The sequence below is a fragment of the Podarcis cretensis genome (genome assembly GCF_951804945.1).
Source record: "Podarcis cretensis genome assembly, chromosome: 1".
Classification (NCBI taxonomy): Eukaryota; Metazoa; Chordata; class Lepidosauria; order Squamata; family Lacertidae; genus Podarcis; species Podarcis cretensis.
Window position 1 is genome coordinate 134,351,245 of NC_137170.1, and position 21,752 is coordinate 134,372,996.

The following is a 21,752-nucleotide window of genomic DNA, read 5'->3' on the forward strand; positions in this document are numbered from 1 at the left end:
ACAGCTGATGCCACGGAAGAGTCTCCGCTGTGGCTTACGCACACAAAGGGCTCAGAGGCATCTGCAGCCACTGGCACCTAGTTTGTGCAAACTGGTCTCCAATGCACCCAAACAGTGGATGGTAGCACTGCCTTAGGTACCCCCCCCCCCATCACAATGGCTTTCAGTTTGTGAAACTTTGAAGCATTTCTGGGTCTGCACCAAGTTGGTGCCCTCAGGACCACAACTCCCCAGAGAACTAGGGAACCCCGGGGGGGGGGGGGGGGAGTAAGCATGGCCAAGACTGGTTGTCCCCACCCCACCCTGGTCCAGGGAGAACCATCCTTTCAGTACAGGGAGGTTAGGGGAAATCACACAGGAAGCCCTCCAGCAGGGCTCTTTTGTGGGGAGGGGTGTGGGCAGCCCTGCCTCCCCCTCCAGGGCAACCTGACCAGCTTCCAACCAGGTGGAAAGAGAGGGCCCTTTGTGTGTGAACTTCACAAGCACCACCCCCAACTCCATCCCATGGAAGGCAATTCTTGCTTGACCTTGCTCAAGCCAGTAGCCAAATCGGGCAGCCCCCACTTCCAGGAATTCAAGTGCCACTTCCAAGCCACTTCCACAGAAGTAGGCATGCTTTTTCAATAATAAAAGACATGAAGAACGCCCCCCCCAAAACCCGCCTCCTCAAGGGTGCTTTCAGTGTGCAAGAGTTAAAAAGAAGAATAGTGGATATATTTTCCTTTGTCTTCTGTTTCTTTATTATGAACCGTTAAGAGCACAGCATCCAGGCAACGGTCAGGATCCTCTGGGGTTCTTTTCCTTGGCAGCAGAATATATTTCCCACCAGGCAGTTGTTTTGTGGCCCCCTGCCCTCCACAAAGCAGCCAGTTCCCACAGACGGCCACCCTACTTTCAAGTGACACTAGGAAGCCTTTGCAGTGGCAGAGGAGGAGGAAGAGAGCGACTGCACCAAATATGGGGAGCTGAGGCTGAGTGGCGCTGCCAGTGGAGGCTCAAGGGCATGGCTTCTTTGACCCACAAAGCAATCTTTGGTGTGTGAGTCCTAGGAATGTTCTGTCACCTCATGCCCAGAAAGGCAACCACAGCAGCTCCTTTCACTTCGGATAAGGGAAGAACAGAGCAGAAAGCTCATGGGAATGTGGAAAAAAACGAGTCTGTGCTGGAGAGGAAGAGAGGAGGCGGAAGGGGAGGCAGGGTCCCCCTCAAAGCAGCTGATTTGGCCCCTAATGAAAGGGAACCCTGGCGACCTGTTGCCCCAGACTAGTCTTTCCACAGGTTTGGGGTTTGGCAACCTCTGCTTCCAAAGGACTGAGGTGATGGGTGCTCTTACAAAGCACAAGAGGGCCCAATCCTGGCCCCAAGGCCCTCAGTTCTGGCACCCAAGTAGCCAGCAACTCCCTGCCTCCCTGCCTCCCATCCACCTGATCAGAGTTCAGAGGCATAGAAGAAAAAGGGGTCGAGGGAGAGCTCCTGCCCCACTCTGCGCCCTTAGGTGCGCCTGCAGAGAGACACCTGGAGAGCAGACTGGGAGCAACCCCCCCCCCCCCCCGTGAACGCCGGCAGAGTTAGGAGATGACGCAGGGGCATTTCCTGCAGCAGCAGGGGCAGCATTTTCTGAAACAGGAGCAGCAGCAGCCCTCCTGCTGGCTCTTCCAGTGGAAGGGTTGTGGAGAGCCCTGGTGGGGCATCTTGAGGCTGGCATAGGGGTTGTATGGCTGGGCCCACGATTCCTGCGTCGAGATCCTCTGCGTGCCCCAGGGGGCATTGGGTGGCCCCCCCTGCGGAGCGGCCTCCCTCTCCTTCTCCTGCGCCGAGTAAGTGCAGCAGCTGCTGGGGTCCGAGAGAACCGTGTCTGGGGTGCAGCCCTCGCCCAGGTAATACTTCAGGAAGCTGCCTGGCAGCTGGGCACGAGGGAGGCTCACGCTGGCGTAGGGGTTTTCGACAGTCAGCCCGCGATCCATGGGAATCCAGCAGGAAGCTCCAGGGAGCCGCAGGGCGAGAAGTTTGCAGCTGGATGATCAATGGGAGAGATGCCTTTCAGGCCAGCAGCAGATCACGCCAGCTCTATAGAAGAAAGAGCGTGGGGAGAAATGGTTGAAAAATCATTGTCTTATTCATTTATATTTAAGAAATTATAGATCACTGTTACAGACATTATAAAGACACGGGGATAAGTGCTTTCACACGTACCCCAAACCCCCACACATAACAGCAGCTAATGCAATAGGAGCTCTTCGGTCAATGGCCTGACAACGTCACTCTCAGACCCTCAATATCTCCTGCTTTTCCGGGGACAATTCCAGAACTTCAAAAGCCACCCCAGTTTTTTATTTGATACTGGAATGTCCTGCTTGTCCTTTTTCTCCATGTCTCACAGAAACATTAAAAGTGGTGCAAAAAAGAGAGTCCTGCTTCCATGGAAAATACAGTCCCTGCACTCAAGAAAGGAAACGGGGAAGTTGGCATACGAAGGCCTTCAAAGGGAAGGGTCACCAATCCACTTCCAGTCCTTTCGTTGAAATGCTTTCTTGCAGGTTTTGAAGCCGAGCTTGGATGGCCATCTGTCCTGAATGTTTGGTGTGGGGATTCCTGCCTTGCAGAGGGTTAGACTAGATGACCCCTGAGGTCCCTTCCAGCTCTCCAATTCTATGATTCTAGGACTGAAGGCAGCGGGGAAAACAGGTCCTCTCTCTGACCAGGAAGGGCAGTATTTCCTCCTAAACTCAGCCAACTCTGTAGAGCTTTTCTTAGGAATTGGGCAGGTGGCCAAAACCAATATTTTGCCATCTCTCTCCCTGCTTTCAACCAGTTGTCTGGCTGCCGCTCCCCCTTGGAAGAAGAGTGACAACGAATGTGGCAGAGAGTCCAAGAGAAGGGGGAGGAAGGCTGGGTGAGAGCAGCCGCCTGTTTTTCCCTGGCTTGCTCATGCGCACCATCACAGCCAGGCCAAAGTTCAACTGGGGGTGCTTTCCTCCCTGCACACAAGCAATGCCAGGGGACAGGAGCATAGCTGTCAACTTTCAGATTTGAAAATAAGGGACCAGCAGCCTCAAAAATAAGGGATCAGCAGCCTCACCTGTCCTGGGGACAGTCTACGGAATATCTAACAATCCTGGATGGCAGTGAGAAGCAGCAGGAAACGGCACTGGAATAAGGGAATTTCCCGCAAAAAAAGGAAAGGTTGACAGCTATGGACAGGAGGCTTTCTGCTCCACGTTGCGAGGCAAGGGGATTATTAAGTTTGTGTAGATTGTCTAAAGTGCTTGCTATGCAGTATAGGGATAGTGTGTCCAAGGGAGTGTGGGAATGGGGAAAGAGTTAACCCTAACCACACACTCCAGAGGTGAAGGTTTAAAGGTAAAGGTAAAGGGACCCCTGACCATTAGGTCCAGTCGTGACCGACTCTGGGGTTGCGGCGCTCATCTCGCTTTACTGGCTGAGGGAGCTGGCGTACAGCTTCCGGGTCATGTGGCCAGCATGACTAAGCCGCTTCTGGCGAACCAGAGCAGTGCATGGAAACGCCGTTTACCTTCCTGCCGGAGCGGTACCTATTTATCTACTTGCACTTTGACGTGCTTTCAAACTGCTAGGTTGGCAGGAGCAGGGACCGAGCAACGGGAACTCACCCTGTTGCGGGGATTCAAACCGCCGACCTTCTGATCAGCAAGTCCTAGGCTCTGTGGTTTAACCCACAGCGCCACTTACAGCATCAGATTTCCTCTGTGTCAGGCATCATAGAAGTGTAGCCTGCAATGCAGAAATCTTGTTCAGCATGGAACTTGAACCCATAACCCTGAGATTCAGAGGCTTCCCATACCTGTTAAGGGGTGGGGTAGCTATACAACACACAGGGGCAGGGGGAAAAATGTGGCAACCCGGTTTGGACAACTGCCTGAAGTGCTAATCTAAACAGTCAAATGTCAGTGTGGCTGCTGACAAGACAGCTGAGTCCCTGGCATGTATCAGTCAAGGGATAGGCTGCTTGTGGGGCCAGGACATTTGTGGGGTGTGATCCTTGGTGAAGCCCCAGAAATGTGGGGGAGCCTACAGAATTAGGGAGAATTAAAATCCCCCCAATGCTGAAAGGCTGGGAGATAAGAGACTGAAAACTGCACCAGTTGAAATTTGGGGCTTGGGGGAGAGGAAATCAGGATATATAAAAAATCAGGGATAATCACTCCTATCATTTTTAACTTGCTTTCTGTGCCTATTTCTTATTTGTAAGATGCAAATCTTACATACCGGAGGGTGGGCTCTATTCTGAGCAGGAGCCCATAATCAGCTGGGAGGAAACTTTGGCTTCAGTGACAGCCTGCCTGCAGTATTGACCAAACTGGGGTTCAGGTGTTGATGTTTTTAGAGTTGTAGAGTTGGAAAGGACCATGAGGGTCATCTTGTCCAACCCTCTGCAATGCAATCTTTTGCCCATGACCATGAGGTTGTGTCTAATGTTCTACCAGCTGAGCTAGAAGTTGCTGTTGTCATTTCAAATGCAGCTGCATGTAAACCATGAATCAGTTTGTTGCAGTTTAAACCACAGAGCCTAGGACTTGCTGATCAGAAGGTCGGCAGTTCGAATCCCCGTGACAGGGTGAGCTCCCATTTCTCGGTCCCTGCTCCTGCCAACCTAGCAGTTCAAAAGCATGTCAAAGTGCAAGTAGATAAATAGGTACCGCTCCAGCGGGAAGGTAAACGGCGTTTCCGTGCACTGCTCTGGTTCGCCAGAAGCGGCTTAGTCATGTTGGCCACATGACCCGGAAGCTGTACGCCGGCTCCCTCGGCCAATAAAGCGAGATGAGCACCGCAACCCCAGAGTTGGTCATGACTGGACCTAATGGTCAGGGGTCCCTTTACCTTTACCTTATTATTATAATAATAATACTATAATAATAATAATAATTTATTATTTCTACCCCATCCATCTGTCTGGGTTTCTCCAGCCACTCTGCTCCATTACACCTGTGTTTTTTAAGATTGTTGTCATTTTTAAAACATATTGAAAAATGCCTCTGAGCAGTCTTTTTCTGGAAAAATGTCCATCAGATAAACAAGCCATACAATAAAATAAGAAACGCTCCCGAAAATAAAATCACACGGAAATGCTGACAACCTTTACACACACGGAACAAGACGAAGATTTCAGGAGAGGGTTTTCCCTGCCAAGTCTCCTTCCAGGAACTGCCTCAGATCCAGGGAGTCCCTGCAGGGTGCTGAGCCAGTTCCGTTTCCCCCGGCAGACCTACCTTGCATCCCTGCACCCAGAAGGGCAGCCCAGGTGGGTTCTAGAGGCAGGTGTCCAGACACTCACCTGGCACTGGGCTTGTTCCTCCTCGCTGGCACTTGCCGCCCTGTGGGAGACCCCAAAGTGGCTGCCTGGCTGATTTTCAGCCAGCCACACCCTTGGGACGCCTGACCAGCTGCTCCTGCCCCTCCTTCCCCCATGAGGTCACTGTTGGCTCACAGGCCCCTCCCAGAGCACACCTTGAGCACACAGACGACAGAAGCAACCTGAGTGCCCCTTGCGGAAAGGAATGTGGCAAACCGGTTCATGTTTTCTTTTGACAATCCCAAAGCTGGAGAGTCAGTAGCGCAGGAACTGCCTCAGTGGAAGAGTTTCCATTCTTTCCGCATCTCATCTCCAGAAAAGGACCTGGTGAGGTTGTTGTTAGGAAAATAAATGATAGAATGGTTGGGATGGGTCACGAGGCTCATCTAGTTCAAGGCAGACGTCTTTTGCCCAAGGCGGGGTGCAGAAACTATAGGCGTCATGCATGTTTCTTTGCACCAGGCACTCGGACAGCAAGAAAAACCAGCACAGCCCTTTTAATCCACATCTGAGATGATATTTCTTTTTTTTAAAAAAGGTGGTTATCTGTCATGGAGCAGAAGTCCCCCAAACAGGGAGGTCACCTGTGCCCTTTTCGGTGGTCCTCGTCTGGGCCGCTGACCATGTAACCTGTCCGGAGTCCAACGCACTCCCCCTGCTCCCCTTCGGGAAAAGGGGGTTCCTGTCCATGGCTTCCTTTGTCCTCATTCAGCAGAGATCTTTGGGCAGGTCTCAGCTACTGCTTGATGGACCTTCCAGTACCAGAGGCAGTTTATCTGTGATCCTGGCTGAAGCATCCGATGTGATGTCCTCATGTCTCCTCTTGCGCCCCAAGGGAGCCTGCAAGTGCAAAGACTGTCTAACGTGGGTCCTGGCTCCATGGGCTCCCCAAGCATGTCCCAGCTAATAAATCTGGGGTTTTTTTGATGATTGTTTGAAAATTTGAAAATGAAATAAATTTAAATAAATAAACAAATTTGGGCTTCTCAGGACAGGATCTGGATTGCAGAGCTGCTCGTGCTGGATGGACTGGGGCCCCTGAAGGGAAGGAGAATGGTGGAGAAAAAAATGCACTAATATTTAAACTTAATTTTATTATTTGTACCCCGCCCATCTGGCTGGGTTGCCCCACCCCTATGGGCGGCTTCCAAGTTCCAACAAATCTAAAAGCCTAATAAAACATCAAACATAACAAAAGTCCCTGTACAGGGCTTCTTTTTGGGGAGGGGTGGGTCGTGGCTCCTCTTGTCTCGGGTGCAATCTTTTTTCTTTCTGCCCCTCTCAGTAGTATTGTTGGTGCCATTGGTTTGTTTGCTTTTTTTATTGTTAACTCTAACCCTAAACCCTAATCCTGAACCCTAAACCTAACCCTAATCCCTAGCCCTAATTCTTAAACCCTAACCCACCCCTAACCCTAACCCTAACCTCTAACCCTAGCCCTAACCCTCTAATCCTAACCCCGCTATCCCTTTATCCTAACCTAACCCTAACCCTAACCCTACCCCCTAACCATAACACCTAACCCTTACCCCCAACCCCCTTGCCTAACCCCAAATCCCTTGACCCTTGATCTTGGCCCCTAATCTGTAACTCCTAACCCTAATCCCAACCCCTAACCCCTAACCCTTACAGCCTCCTCAGGGGGAGCTTACAGTTGTATTTGCATCAACAGGCTCCTCCTATTGGTGGTTAACCCTTGATAGACTCACCCCTTCCTGAGGGGGTGGAGTCACGCTCTCTTGTTTTATCCAATGCCTAAGCCAATACCACTCACATGCTGTAATCAATAAAGTTGTGGCCTTTTTTATCCCATTAACCTAATATACTGTGTCCTTGTGTCTTTTTTATCCTCAAGCGGGTGGCGGGTCCTTGACTCACAAGTCAGGCTCTAACCAGTGTCTGGTCCAATTCAGAATGTGTTTTCCACCACCGGCGCTCTAGCTGTCTCAGCGATTGTTTCATCGCTCTCAGCTCTGGAGTAAACCATAGGGCTGCCTGGGCTCCATGCAAACGGAGAGGGCACTTCGGAGCCAGACAGTTGATACCCTTGGTTAACTCCGCATTCCTGCGGGCCACCAGAGAATCAGCTGAAAGGCCACCAACATGGGATAAAACATCCCCTACCACTCTCTATAAACCATTTGGATCCATTAAGTGGCGGGGGCAGACCATCCAAATTGGTCCCACCTCCCTGCAGAGGGGAAGGGTCGCGGAGAAGTCCAGTTGCACCATGAAGTAATCCGACCATGGCACTTCTTTCATTTCGCTTTTACTTAGTGTCAGATCACCAACATCCATAGAGGTAAACACCAGGTCCAAGGCATGTCCGCGGCTATGGGTTGGGCCAGACTTATTCAGGGACAGCCCCATGGAGGCCATGCTTTCCACGAAGTCCCGAGTGGCCCCTTGTAAGGTTGTGTTGGCATGGATGTTAAAATCCCCTAGGACAACCAAACTAGGTGTCTCCTAGGAAGTGATGACATAGCATGCCTGGGAGGACAGCTTTACTCTATGGCTTAACCCCCTTCATACACTACTTAGATTCAAACATGCTAGAATTATATGTACGAGGCTGGCACTCTACAGGATGTGCCCTGGGAAGTGGCAGGCTCCAAATCTGTACTCACCACACTGACCTCACCCCATGTAGAACCACCTCCAGTAAAAGAGAAGGCTTTTGAACAACTTGGTTGGAGAAAAATTGGCAACGGCTTAAGACTCCAATCGGAGTGAAGATGGTTTGACAAGAGTGGATTCACTCACCAAACAATTGGCAGTCACAAAAGGTATACAATTAGGAGAGAGTGAGAGTGAGTGAGAGAGCTTATAAAGTCTAAGAAACACTGGTGCAGAATCCAAATATATATATTCACCCTAATTTCCAAGGCTTGCTGAAGCTTCACTGCTCTTCCTTCTCACAGCGCTGCAAGAAGGATGCAGAAACCATGTCTTACCCTCACCTTTTAAAATCGAGTAGTTTGAAAAGCAGAAAAATGTTCTGCAAAGATAAAGCACACCTTTATAACCCTATTTAGCACAGTATTTATCTTTGTAATTTTCAAACTATCACTTTGGAAAAAATTACGTATGAGCAAGGTGGCCTTTCTACATTTAATGTTTCTTCTCTTCATATTTGCAATTCACCAAGTTCTGCTTTGATTAAAAAAAGAACTGGTGGGAAATGGAATTTATAATGGTCAGTGTGGGGAGAATACATTACTTTGGTGCTGGAGGATAATATTTAGAAAAAATATCAACTAGATTTAGTCTCTTCACCTGAGAAACTTCTCAAGAGTCTCCCACTGGTGTCATCACATCTGATATGCATCTTCCCTGAAACACTAAAGGGAAAATGCTTCAATAAAGGAGAAAGAGACAAAAGTCACTGTAATTTTTTTTCAAACCCAGCAGATGAATCATGTCAGGCAACCTGATTGTAATCCCAGGATACTATCCTGCTGCTGGAAAAATAAGGTGCAGTCAGGATGCATGGGTGGTTCTATGATGCAAGATATGGAATTATCCCTTGGGAAGGACTGTGGATCCTGAGACTGTACTCAACGCAACCTCAAAACTTCGCAGAATTAGAAGGTCAAACAGAAGAGTGTCTAAACATACAAACAGTAAGTCTCTTGGAGTATTAACCATCAAGATGGTGTCTGAAAGCTTGATACGATCATAAAGTTTGTTATCGGAAAAATAAAGTGACATCTCACGCATGGATTGTCAAAACTTCCCAAATCTGAGAGGTCACAAGAAGAGTTTAGAGACAATGTTACACGTTGGCTTACCTGCATTTGTTTTTATAGCCATCACACACACAGCAGTCTCTATATGTCTGATGCTCTGTTCATTCCACAGCCACCATCTCTACTCAATTAATTCAAAATTGTGCTGTGGGTTTCAGTGGCTACAATGCTAGATTTCAAAACTGTCTTTACCACAAAGCAGTTCCTTTATGTAGCAAAATACATGGTGTGTGTGTGTGTGTGTGTGTGTGTGTGAGAGAGAGAGAGAGAGAGAGAGAGAGAGAGAATATCATTTATCTGTCTCTAGTTTTCATTTCTGTGTGAAACATCATAACATCAGATACAAAAATGCCAAAGGACTGACATGACTAGAAATTCTAAACCCTTCCCTTTTCCAGACTTAACACTATTTTACATTACTTTGGTCAGGGATAGTTGTGAGGTTAGTTTGATCAATTTGCTTTCGATAAGCATAGATCCATAACTGGCTACCATCAGAAATTATCTTTCCTCAACCAGAAGCTGCATTTGTCCCAAATGCCAAGATTCCACCTTGTCAGTGCTTTAGGTTTCTCTGGGCTAGAAAACTGACATCCTATGTGGGATTCCTCTTCTTGAAGAATCAGGACTGAGGTGGATGGACACCTTTCTCAAATTCCATCACAATCCTAGGATGGAACAGCCACAGAGGCCTTCTTGGGCTGACATCGCATGATGACCTTGTTGGGTTTCCATGGGCAGGGGTACACCTGAAGGCCTCTGTGTCCATTCTCCCAGTCCTCTTCTTCCTTTGCACAAATAGCCACAGCCAGTGGGGTGTTAAATTCACAGCTTTTATGTGGAGTTAAGAGCTGCAGCCTTCCTGAACTGGGGTTTTAGACAGTCCATCCACGAGATAGCCAGTGGTCCCACACAAGAGCACTTTGACATCTAGCAAATAGAGTCCAGCTGTCCCTTCCCTCCTGGCTTCCTCCATCTGGCTCTTCCTTTCTACAACTGGGAGTTGAGCAGAGGACTCCTCTGAAGAAGCATGGTGGCCATGCTTACCCCCTTCAGGCAGTGCCAGATTTAGAGCAGGCAGTTTCCCTGCAAAGGGCATCAAGGTCCAAAACAGAAAATACCCATTTGGGGGGTGCCAGATTTTGGCCTTGCACAGGGCACCATATTATGAAAGATTACCAAACTCTGCCCCTGTTTCAGGCACTCAGAGGGCTCCCTTCTACAGCTCATCGGCCTCCCAGGTTGCACCAGCCGGCTTTCCGTCAGCTTCCCAGCCAAGGATGCAGAGAAGGAACACTTACAGATATGACACACCTTTGTTGGAAGCCACCCAGAGTGGCTGGGGAAACTCAGCCAGATGTGCGGTGTATAAATAAATAAATTACTACTACTACTACTACTACTACTACTACTACTACCTCTCTGTGTGGCTGTCAGCCACTCCAGTCTCTTCCAAGCAATTTTCCTCTCCTAGCTCAGCTATGCCCCCTCTCTCCCTCCCTGCATTATAAGGTGTTATGAAGCCTCATCTACCACAATTGTGTCTCCTTCCAGCTGTTTCTTCTCTGCCTTAGAAGGAGGAGGAGGAAGAAGAAGAGTTTGGACTTGATATCCCGCCTTTCACTCCCCTAGCAGGCATGGCCAAACTTGGCCCTCCAGATGTTTCGGGACTACAATTCCCATCATCCCTGACCACTGCTCCTGTTAGCTGGGGATGATGGGAGTCGTAGTCCCAAAACATCTGGAAGGTCAAGTTTGGCCATGCCTGCCTTAAGAAGTCTCAAAGTGGCCAACAATCTCCTTTCCCTTCCTCCCCCACAACAAACACTCTGTGAGGTGAGTGGGGCTGAGAGACTTCAGAGAAAAGTGTGACTAGCCCAAGGTCACCCAGCAGTTGCATGTGGAAGAGCGGAGACGCCAACCCGGGTCACTAGATTTCGAGTCCACCGCTCTTAACCACTACACCACGATGAAGCATCTTGTCTTGTCTGGCCCCAGGAAAGCGGAAAACACAAAGCAAAGCACAACAAAGGCTGGACTGGGATTCCAATAAGTTTTCCCCTCGCTCCTTGCAGTTTCTTGGCCGGGAGGGAAAAAGGAGGAAGGCAGCGGTGGAGGGGAGGAGCAGTGGCGAAGCTGCATGCTCCGCTACCGGGGGGCGGAGCGCGCATCCCGGGGCATGAGGGTGTGATGCGCCACCCACAGGGACGTGGCGCATGTTCTGGGGCCGTGATGCGCCACCTGTGGGGGCGCGGCGCCTGGCATGCGGGGGTGGGTGTGCAGTGCGCATGGGGGGGCACCGCGATGGCACCCTACTGGAATAGTGGTGCCGGGGGCGGTCCGCTCCCTCCGCACCCCCGTTTCTCCGCCGGTGAGGAGGAGACCGTCAGATGAGCGGGTTTTTGCAGGCAAGGCATGCATCTCCCGGCACCTTCAACATGCTTTACGCAAACACCCTCCCTCCAAAAAAAAACGCCACCACCAGACCCCCAACACAAACTCTACTCCAGCTAAGGAGCGGGCGAAAGTAGAAACCGGGACTTCTGCGTGCGCAAAGGGAGGGGAAGGTGGCCCCGATTCGGAGCAACTCAGGATTGCATTCGTATAAAATCAGTATGGGGGGTGGTGAGGAGGAAACCGCAGGGAGAGGGGATCCCAGCAGAAAGGACGGACCCATCGACTGCCAGTAGCTTGCTGCCTGCGCCACGAGTGGCACCAGGGCCAGCTCCACGGATCTGCAGCCTCGGAAGCGGCTCCCAGGCCCAGTGGCGTAGCGTGGGTTGTCAGCACCGGGGCAAGGCAAGTAATTTGCGCCCCCTAACCCGTGGATTTGCGCCCCCTAACCCGTGGATTTGCGCCCCCTAACCCGTGGATTTGCGCCCCCTAACCCGTGGATTTGCGCCCCCTAACCCGTGGATTTGCGCCCCCTACCCCTAACCCCCAGATGTTGCGCCCGGTGCGGCCGGCCCCCCCTGCACCCCCCACGCTACGCCACTGCCAGGCCGGGCGGTGAGCTCGGCCACGACCCTCCGCTGCCGCTGGGGAACGCGGCCACTGCTCCAGAGCCGAGCAGCGGTTGGCGCCAGCAAGGATGGCCCTCTGAGCAGCTGCTTCGCCCGCTCGCCTCCTTCTGAGAGCGGGGCTGGCGCGGCAACGCAGGCGGGCAGCTGGAGCCAGGGAGCCCAAAGAGCCGCGCGCCTGCCATCCGATTTTTTTTTTTTTTAATAATATTTATTAAAATTTTGGAAATTACAAAAAGAAAAAAAGAAAAGTTAAACATACAAAAATAGAAACAAAAACACTACACAAAACATTAATTTTCAAAACAAAAACAATTAAAAACACCTCCAATATTTTCAATCTTAACTTTCATACACTTGTTTCATTGACCTCAACGCCTCCCTTTTTGTATTGCACTTCAATTAACTATTTCAGCAAGTCCTTTCCATCTCTTTTCCCTTTTAATGCATTAACAATCTATCTGTACCTAGTTCCTTCTAACATTTCTGCCAAAGCCACATAACTTCATTCCACCTTTTTTCTATCATTCATTAGCGCCTGCCATCCGATTTGCCTGCACCCGCCCTGCTGTGGGAAGGAGGCAGGCGGCTGAAGCAGCCGCTCGGAGGGCCATCCTTGCGGGCACCGACCGAAGCTACAAGCCCTGCTGCTCTGGGCTGGAGGCGGCTCCCTCATTCGCCGCCGCCAGAGGCTGAGCTCCGCACTCACTCACTCTCCAGCTGGTGCTTTGTGAGTCGAGGACCCGCCACCCGCATAGGATTATAATAAGACACACAGACACGTTGTTCAGCAATCACCCACTCAAACACTTTGCCCAAGATTTGAGACTGGGCGGTAGTTGGCCATATTGGCCGGGTCCAAATACAGTGGTGCCTCAGGTTACGAACAGTCCTGCTTATGAATGCTTCGGGTTACGAACTCCACAAACCTGGAAGTAGGTGTTCTGGGTTATGAATTTTGCCCGGGATTCAAACAGAATCCACTTCTGGGGCCACTGGAGGCCTATGTAAGGAATGCACCCCTTGGGTTAAGAATGCTTTGGGTTAAGAATGGACTTCCAGAACGAATTAAGTTCATAACCTGAAGTACCACTGTATGTTTTTTTAAGAAGCAGTTTAATAACTGCCTCTTTCAGTGGGTCTGGGAAGGCTCCCTCACAGAGGAAAGCATTCACCACCCCGCAGAGCCCATCGCCCAGCCCTTCCCAGCTCACATTTATCAAGGAGACAGGTGTTCGGTTTCACTCATCTAAGCAACCTGTCCACATCCTCGGAGGTAATGGACTGGAACTGATCCCATGCAGCTTGAGTAGGCAGGACTCTGGCACTCTCCCATCCCGGCCCTGCTCCCATGGTGGGGTCTACCTCAAGTCATTGCTGCAACCCTAGCCCTAGCTTTAAATGTATCTCCAGCCCTACCCCTTAGGGAACCACAAGGCTATCCCTAACCCTACACTAACCCTAATGCTAACCCAAACCTAATGCTAACCCTGACCCAACCCAAACCCTAACCCTATGGCATCCTGCCTCCACAGGCACCCTGGCCACCCCAGCCAGGGTTGTGCAAACGGGGCTCCTGGCAAGATCTCACAGAGCTCTCAAGATCTTGTGAGATCTCCCCGGAAGCCATCACCACTGCCACCATGCAGCCCTGGAAAGCAAGGCTTTGATGCGGGGGGGGGGGGGCAGGGGGAAGCACCTTCCCATATTGCTTCAGGCAGTGAAACAGGATGGGCCATCCTTGGTAAGTATCCTGGAGGTATAGCTTAGGGCCAGTGGGGCAGTGGGATAAAATATTCCCCATACCATTATAAAAATTTCAACACATTAGTTAGAATGAATATCTTCTTTTAAACAGACTTAGAGGAATTCTTCTGAATATATTTCCCTTGCCTGATGAAAAGACAAGGTGACTTACCCACTGATAATCATTAGGTTTTTTTTTAAAAAAAATCCTGTTGTGTTTCCTTCATTCCAAAGGTCCTGGTTGTCTTTTCAGCTCCTTGCATTCCAAAGGGATGAACCACGAGGCTGGAGACAGCAAGTGAGAATTCTCATCAAATCCTGACAGCTGAGACAGTCCTGATTAAACACAGTGATGAATTTCTCCTGCGCACAACAACTTGTTAAAATTGAAAGTGGAATCACATTTGGCAGGTTGCTGGCCTCAGGGTTCCCAAGAAGCATCACAGAAGTATTTTCACAAGTGAAGCAGAGAACATTTTTAAAGCACATCGAAATCGAATGAGAAAGCTACAACTGAATTCAAAATGGACCTCTTTTGCTTTTTATAGCATAGTAACATTTGTATTTGAGATGAAAAGGCATATGTAAATCTTGGAGGTACTCAGGTTAATGGGAAGCTACCCCAATATAATAAATCAACAGTGTGAAGCTGATTTCATGATATACACACACAAACAGCAATAAACTGTAATTTTATTTTCTCATCAGTGAAAGAGAATAGGAAAACATAATATTCACAATGTATGAAGTGGAGTCCCTGAAGGATCTGGAGTGTGATCAGGGCTTTTTAACTTATTCATAAGTGATCTGGAGTTAGTGCTGATGATACCAAAGGTTTCAGAATGAGAAAAACAAAAATGGGATTGCAGGATTGCGTCCTGGAAGACAATTGGAGAATAAGGCTATAAGAGGCTACTATTCATAATGGCACTGTGCTATGTTCTTTCACACACTCTCATTTTCAGTTAGACAGAAGGTACATATAATCCAGGCAGCGAATTAGCACAGCAGCCGCAAGCAGGAGGGCATCCTCATTTATTGCTCCACAACTTTGCAACAGCGGTAAAACGAAATACACAAGCTTGCCAAAATCTGGAGGATCAGCTATAAGCACCAAAGAGGTGGTAAAGACACAGGTGGATTAGGAGTTTTATATTTTGGATAAAGTTCCCCCAAAGCTTAGAAGCCAAAGGCAGCCATGAGCCGTGGCTCTGGTAGTCAGAAGGTGGAATTTTTCTGTACAACTGCTTTTCCCTCTGACACCAGTCTGTTTCACCCTCCTAGATGTTACTCGTTTTTCTCCTTGTTTTATGCTATGTGGAAAAATCCAAGTATTTCAAACAATTCAGTTTAAGCACCATCCTCCCTTTCCATTCTAGAATATAGGTGGCCCTAAGTCTAGTAAAACATGATAACTTATTAAAAAAATTCCTTCCGGTAGCACCTTAAAGACCAACTAAGTTAGTTCTTGGTATGAGCTTTCGTGTGCATGCACACTTCTTCAGATACACTGAAACAGAAGTTTCCAGACCCTTGTGATTCCTGATGTCCGATTTATAAACGGACAAAGAATAAACGGACATAAATCGGACATCAGGAATCACAAGACAGAGAAACCAGTAGGAGAACACTTCAATCTCCCAGGACATTCTATACAAGATCTCAACACCAAAGAATAAACGGACATAAATCGGACATCAGGAATCACAAGACAGAGAAACCAGTAGGAGAACACTTCAATCTCCCAGGACATTCTATACAAGATCTCAAAGTAGCTGTTTTACTACAAAGGAATTTCAGAAATAGACTGGAAAGAGAAGCTGCTGAATTGCAACTTATCACCAAACTTAAAACCATGGAGACACCTGGTCTGAACAAAGACCTTGGATTCTTATCTCATTATACATGACAAAGCCATTTTTCACCTTCTCACCCCTTGCTTTTTCCTGTAAGACCTATTGCAGTCGTTAAGAGTCGTCAACAGGCTCATCACAGCTATCTGCCAATCACCCATTCCCACCACCCTTCTGAGTAATACCCCTCCCCACCTTCTCACTATATAGAAGGGTCTGGAAACTTCTGTTTCAGTGTATCTGAAGAAGTGTGCATGCACACGAAAGCTCATACCAAGAACTAACTTAGTTGGTCTTTAAGGTGCTACTGGAAGGAATTTTTTTAGTTTTGACTATGGCAGACCAACACGGCTACCTATCTGTAAATGATAACTTATTGTAAGCTTTGAAAAGGTTCTTAATTCTACTAAAAGGTGTTGACTGTTTTGATTGAATTGACTGTTTTAACCCAATGTGGACTGCATTAGCTCTAGAGGGTTGCTGTGTTTCCATTGTTTGCACCATTCTTTTGTTACTCACTTCCTTCTGTGTGGGTTTGGGATTCTTAAAAACTTGGCAGCTCACAGAGAAGCCAGTTGCCAGCTTTCCCTGCTGAAAGTGCCTGCTGTTGCACAGAGCAGTCGGTTTGCAAACATGCTGCCTACACCTTGGGTTCATTCCTTCAGTAGTGCATTAAAAATATATATATCCTTCAGTAGTGCAGTTCTCTTCTGTTGGACTGGAACTGGGTTTGCCAGGAGCTATAGATGCTGGCTGCTTTCAGCATACTCCACTAGCCTCAGAAGGGCTTGCAAAGGAACTTTAAACATAAACATACATTTTGGCTTCCAGAGAAGCACCCGCGAGCAGGGACTTATTGGAGTAACATAACCTTAACAGGGATGCAGGTGGTGCTGTGGGTTAAACCACAGAGCCTAGGACTTGCTGATCAGAAGGCTGGCGGTTCAAATCCCTGTGATGGGGTGAGCTCCCATTGCTCGATCCCTGCTCCTGCCAACCTAGCAGTTCGAAAGCACGTCAGTAGATAAATAGGTACCGCTCTGGCAGGAAGGTGAACGGCGTTTCCATGTGCTTCTCTGGTTCGCCAGAAGTAGCTTAGTCATGCTGGCCACATGATCCGGAAGCTGTATGCCAGCTCCCTCGGCCAATAAAGCGAGATGAGCGCTGCAACCCCAGAGTCGGCCACGACTGGACCTAATGCTCAGGGGTCCCTTTACCTTTACTTACCCTTAACAACTCTCAACCAGAGCTGACCCAAGACATTTTGGCACTTCAGGTGAAGCACAAAATGCCTCTGTCCAGGGAATAAGGGGTGAGTGAAGATCTCTATTGGCAGGGGGAGTATTTATTCACCTTACTTGACATTTGAAATGGGAATCAAAGACAGTCACAGGACAGAAAGGGGCTTGTTCTGAATCAGGCTGGGTGCGTGCAGAACCCAGGAAACCCCAAAGGCAGCCTCTGCCATTCCTCCCCAAGGGTTGAAGGAGACCAGCAGCAACCTCCTATTTGCCAAGAGGCCACTGTAGAAGTGGCATGAGGAGGACTGCCGAGGGAGTGGCAGATCTGGCCTCCAAGGAGCCACAGCTCTCGCCAGCACTAAGGCAGCAGTGGTGATGCATTCCTTGGAGACTGGATCTGCTGCCCATGGGGATCCTGTCACCTGAGGTGGCTGCCTTGCCTTGCCTCAGGGATGGGCCAGGCCTGCTCTCAACATAGTATGAAGTGGTGACGTCTTAAAAGAAGTTGCAGAAAAGGTACTTTTAACAAAGGAGAAAATGGACCACAGTTGGCATGGCAGGCAGCCATGTTTGTTAATGACTCTGCTCCTTTTACATATAAGTCAGGGGCAGGGTGAGGATTTAATATTTCAGCATAAAATATGTCCAGGTGAGGGGAACTGAACACTTGCTCCTCCCTTGCCTTACCATCCCACTCTCCATAGAAAGTGCTACAGCACTTATCTAATTGTTTATCTTTAAAGCTCAACATGGCAAGAAAATATATCTATGTGAGTTGTGTGTTTTTAACGTTTGCTCTTTATGCATAAACTTCAGGCTGGTGGCTGATGCAAATAAAATATCTGTCTCCCAGCCCACTTTCTGTTGGGGATGGGTTGGGGAAAAGTTGAGGCAGCTGACCTTGGGGAGCAGGAGTGTTTGAGAGGAATCAGTTCCCTTGCACCTTTTGATGTTAACATTAGACACCCACCCACAGCCAAGTCACATGAGGCATTTACATGATTAAACAAATGTAATTGCTCTTGTCCTGTCTAGTTTTCCTCTCTGCCTTGTACAGTGAAACATCAGGGAAGAAAGGAGAAGCTGGCCTCTCTCATGACCTAATTGTCACATCACCTTAGGAATATTATTTGTGTCTGCCACAGACAGTGCTTGTGTCTTGGGCAACAGGGCATGAACAGAAACACACACCCTTGTTTGCTACAATCAGCTCTGTGGGCAACTTAGTTTTTGACATCCTGAGATGAAGAAAGAGAGCTTTGATATGAACTCATTAGTTTTTATTAGCTCCCCATGCCAGGGACAGCTGGGAAAAGCTGTATGACAGTGGGACAGTCTCAGAAGGCTGTGGAGGTTTTTAAGCAGATGTTGGATGGCCATCTGTCATGTATGATCTGCTTAAGATTCCTGCATTGCAGGGGATTGAACTAGATGACCCTCAGGGTCCCTTTAAACTTTACAATTCTCGGAATCTATGATTCTATGCCCTCTCCTCGCTTTTACCAGCAAGGGTGTGAGGGAACCATGGTGGAATGCGGAAGTCACCATCCCTTCTGGGGTTAACCCAGGAAATACAGTGGTACCTTGGGTTCCATACGCTTCAGGTTATAGACTCCCCTAACCCAGAAATAATACCTTGGGTTAAGAAATTTGCTTCAGGATGAGAACAGAAATCATGCTCTGGCGGCAGGAGGCCCCATTAGCTAAAGTGGTGCTTCAGCTTAAGAACAGTTTCAGGTTAAGAACGGGCCTCCTGAACGAATTAAATACTTAACCCGAGGTACCACTGTAGAAGCATCTGTGTAGAAGTGAAAGCAGAACACCAGGACAAACTTTTGAAGTTGCCCAAGTGTAGGGTTTGCTGTGGCCACCACAGTTAGGATGTAAATTGTCCCCAGTATACAACACAGCTGTCTGCTAACACTTGAGAGCAGGGCTTTTTTGTCAGCCGGAACTTGCTGGAACTGAGTTCCAGCCCCTCTCAGGTGGGTGCCATTGCCATTATAAGAGACCAAGAGAGACAGTCATGGTGAGTTCTGGCCCCTCTTTTTCTAGAAAAGGTATCACTGCTTGGGAAGTGCATGGAGAGAGGAAAAAACATTTATTTTTATTTTAAAAATAATTTTTATTAAATATTTTCTTAGTTTACAAAAGTATGTGCATTGTCTCTTTTTTCAGGTGTTTTCTACAGATCAGTTGCATTTGTTTTGAGACATTAGTGTTGCTGGGGGTGGGGGCAGTTATTCTAAGCTATGTTGCTGCTGGAATCTTTATTGCCATCTTCTGGATCTTTCGCAAACTACACCAGGGTTTTCCCCACTTTGTAACAAGCTGATAATTCTCCAGTGTCTATTTCCACAGGATAAATGAGTAAGATATCATGGGGTGTTTTCCCACCACAGTATAATAGTGGGCAATGATTATTCATATTTTATTATTTCAATACTGACATTGAGGGTGGAAATAGGTCATTTATGCTTAATTGCTACAACAGACCTTTACTGTTTGGTAAAGCAATTTTAGTTTTTGTGTGAGTAGAAAGCATTGCTCTCTCCTGGCCTGACGTGAGGGGTGAAGATCTACCATCTGTTCAGAAATTTGCATGGCTGATCTGCATTGTTCAAACATGAATTTCAATAGTACTAGTGAGGACAAAGTGTCACTTCAAAATCCTTTATTTGTGTAATGTTTTTAGCTTCCCTTCTGTGATCCTCTGGATTCAGGTAAGCAAAACACAATTTTAAAAGGAATTTGTATATATAGGACTGAAATTCTAGCAAGAAACTCAGTCCCAACTCACTAAAACCTAACAGCAAACAACAACAACAAATAGGTTCCCTCTCCTAAAAGAAATCCAGACTGACAATTTGATGAGCTAAAGCAGGCCGGACTTTCAATAATAATAATAATAATAATAATAATAATAATTATTATTATTATTTATACCCCGCCCATCTGGCTGGGTTTTCCCAGCCACTCTGGGCAGCTTCCAATAATAATAATAATAATTTATTATTTATACCCCGCCCACCTGGCTGAGTTTCCCCAGCCACTCTGGGCGGCTCCCAATCAAGTGTTAAAAACAACACAGTGTTACATATTAAAAAATTCCCTGAACAGGGCTGCCTTAAGATGTCTTCTGAATGTCAGGTAGTTGTTTATCTCTTTGACATCTGATGGGAGGGCATTCCACAGGGCGGGTGCCACTACTGAGAAGGCCCTCTGTCTGGTTCCCTGTAGCCTCACTTCTCGCAATGAGGGAACCGCCAGAAGGCCCTTGGCGCTGGATCTCAGTGTCCGGGCTGAACGATGGGGGTGGAGACGCTCCTTCAGGTATACAGGACCGAGGCTGTTTAGGGCTTTAAAGGTCAGCACCAACACTTTGAATCGTGCTCGGAAACGTACTGGGAGCCAATGCAGATCTCTCAGAACCGGTGTTATGTGGTCCCGGCAGCCACTCCCAGTCACCAGTCTAGCCGCCGCATTCTGGATTAATTGCAGTTTCCGGGTCACCTTCAAAGGTAGCCCCACGTAGAGCGCGTTGCAGTAGTCCAAGCGGGAGATAACTAGAGCATGCACCACTCTGGCGAGACAGTATGCGGGCAGGTAGGGTCTTAGCCTGCGTACCAGGTGGAGCTGGTAGACTCTAAGCATTAGTGGGGGGAGGTAGGACTTAGAGAAACTCACAGACATCACCCTCTGACTCGTCATCCCCCCCAAATTAGGGGAATTATTAAAAAAAGGATTGGGTCCTCACTGCTTCCCCTATAATTTGAACAGTGCCCAGAAGCAAAGGCAAAGGCCCTGGCACCAGTTCCACGGCTGCGTAAGGTGAAAGTATGATGGGATAGGGAGAAATTTGATTCAGGTCTGCCTGAATCAAATTGCTCTCTGAAACAACATGCAAACTAAAACACAGCCTTCCTAAATAGACACTTATCTGAATTTTGCAGTGCTGTTCTCCAGCTAATTAATGCGTACAAAGTGCAAAAACAAGGGTAAAGTGTAATGCAATAATGCATGTATTAATGAAAATAACATACAAGAAGACATCATGTTAGAGAAAGCTGCTTTGCAAAAATCTGTATATCCAGCAAAGTTGCACACAAATCTGTGTATATGAGGATGAATCTTCACTGAAATGCTGTTGAATTTTCAAGAAGACATTTTTTAAAAAATAATAATCACAGACTGATGTAGAAATGTAGAGAAATGCACTTAAGACTGAGGAAGAAAAGAAACTGTGAGAAACCATAATTGAGCACCAAAGCCTTAGGTAAAGGTAAAGGGACCCCTGAGCATTAGGTCCAGTCGTGACCGACTCTGGGGTTGCGGCACTCATCTTGCTTTATTGGCCAGGGGAGCCGGCGTACAGCTTCCGGGTCATGTGGCCAGCATGACTAAGCCACTTCTGGCGAACCAGAGCAGCGCACGGAAACGCCATTTACCTTCCCACCGGAGCGGTACCTATTTATCTACTTTGATGTGCTTTCAAACTGCTAGGTGGGCAGGAGCAGGGACCGAACAATGGGAGCTCACCCCGTCGCGGGGATTGCGAACCACTGACCTTCTGTTCAGCAAGTCCTAGGCTCTGTGGTTTAACCCACAGCGCCACCTGCATCCCAACCAAAGCCTTGTTGTTGTTTAGTCGTTTAGTCGTGTCCGACTCTTCATGACCCCATGGACCAGAGCACGCCAGGCACTCCTGTCTTCCACTGCCTCCCGCAGTTTGGTCAGACTCCTGTCTTCCACTGCCTCCTGCAGTTTGGTCAAACCAAAGCCTTACATGCGCTTAAATGTAAGATGCATTCAGA

At 48.2% G+C, this 21,752-nt stretch overlaps 1 protein-coding gene across 1 annotated transcript; it reads right to left on the bottom strand.

Moving 5' to 3' along the window:
* Window positions 1-716: 716 nt before the first annotated feature.
* On the bottom strand, window positions 717-5,460 carry CYSRT1 (cysteine rich tail 1). Its single transcript, XM_079983861.1, has 2 exons — window positions 5,312-5,460; window positions 717-2,067 (listed from the first exon to the last, which is right to left on the bottom strand). The coding sequence occupies exon 2, from the start codon at window positions 1,962-1,964 to the stop codon at window positions 1,569-1,571; it is 396 nt and encodes a 131-aa protein (XP_079839987.1). The 5' UTR covers window positions 1,965-2,067; window positions 5,312-5,460; the 3' UTR covers window positions 717-1,568.
* Between the last annotated feature and the right edge of the window lie 16,292 nt (window positions 5,461-21,752).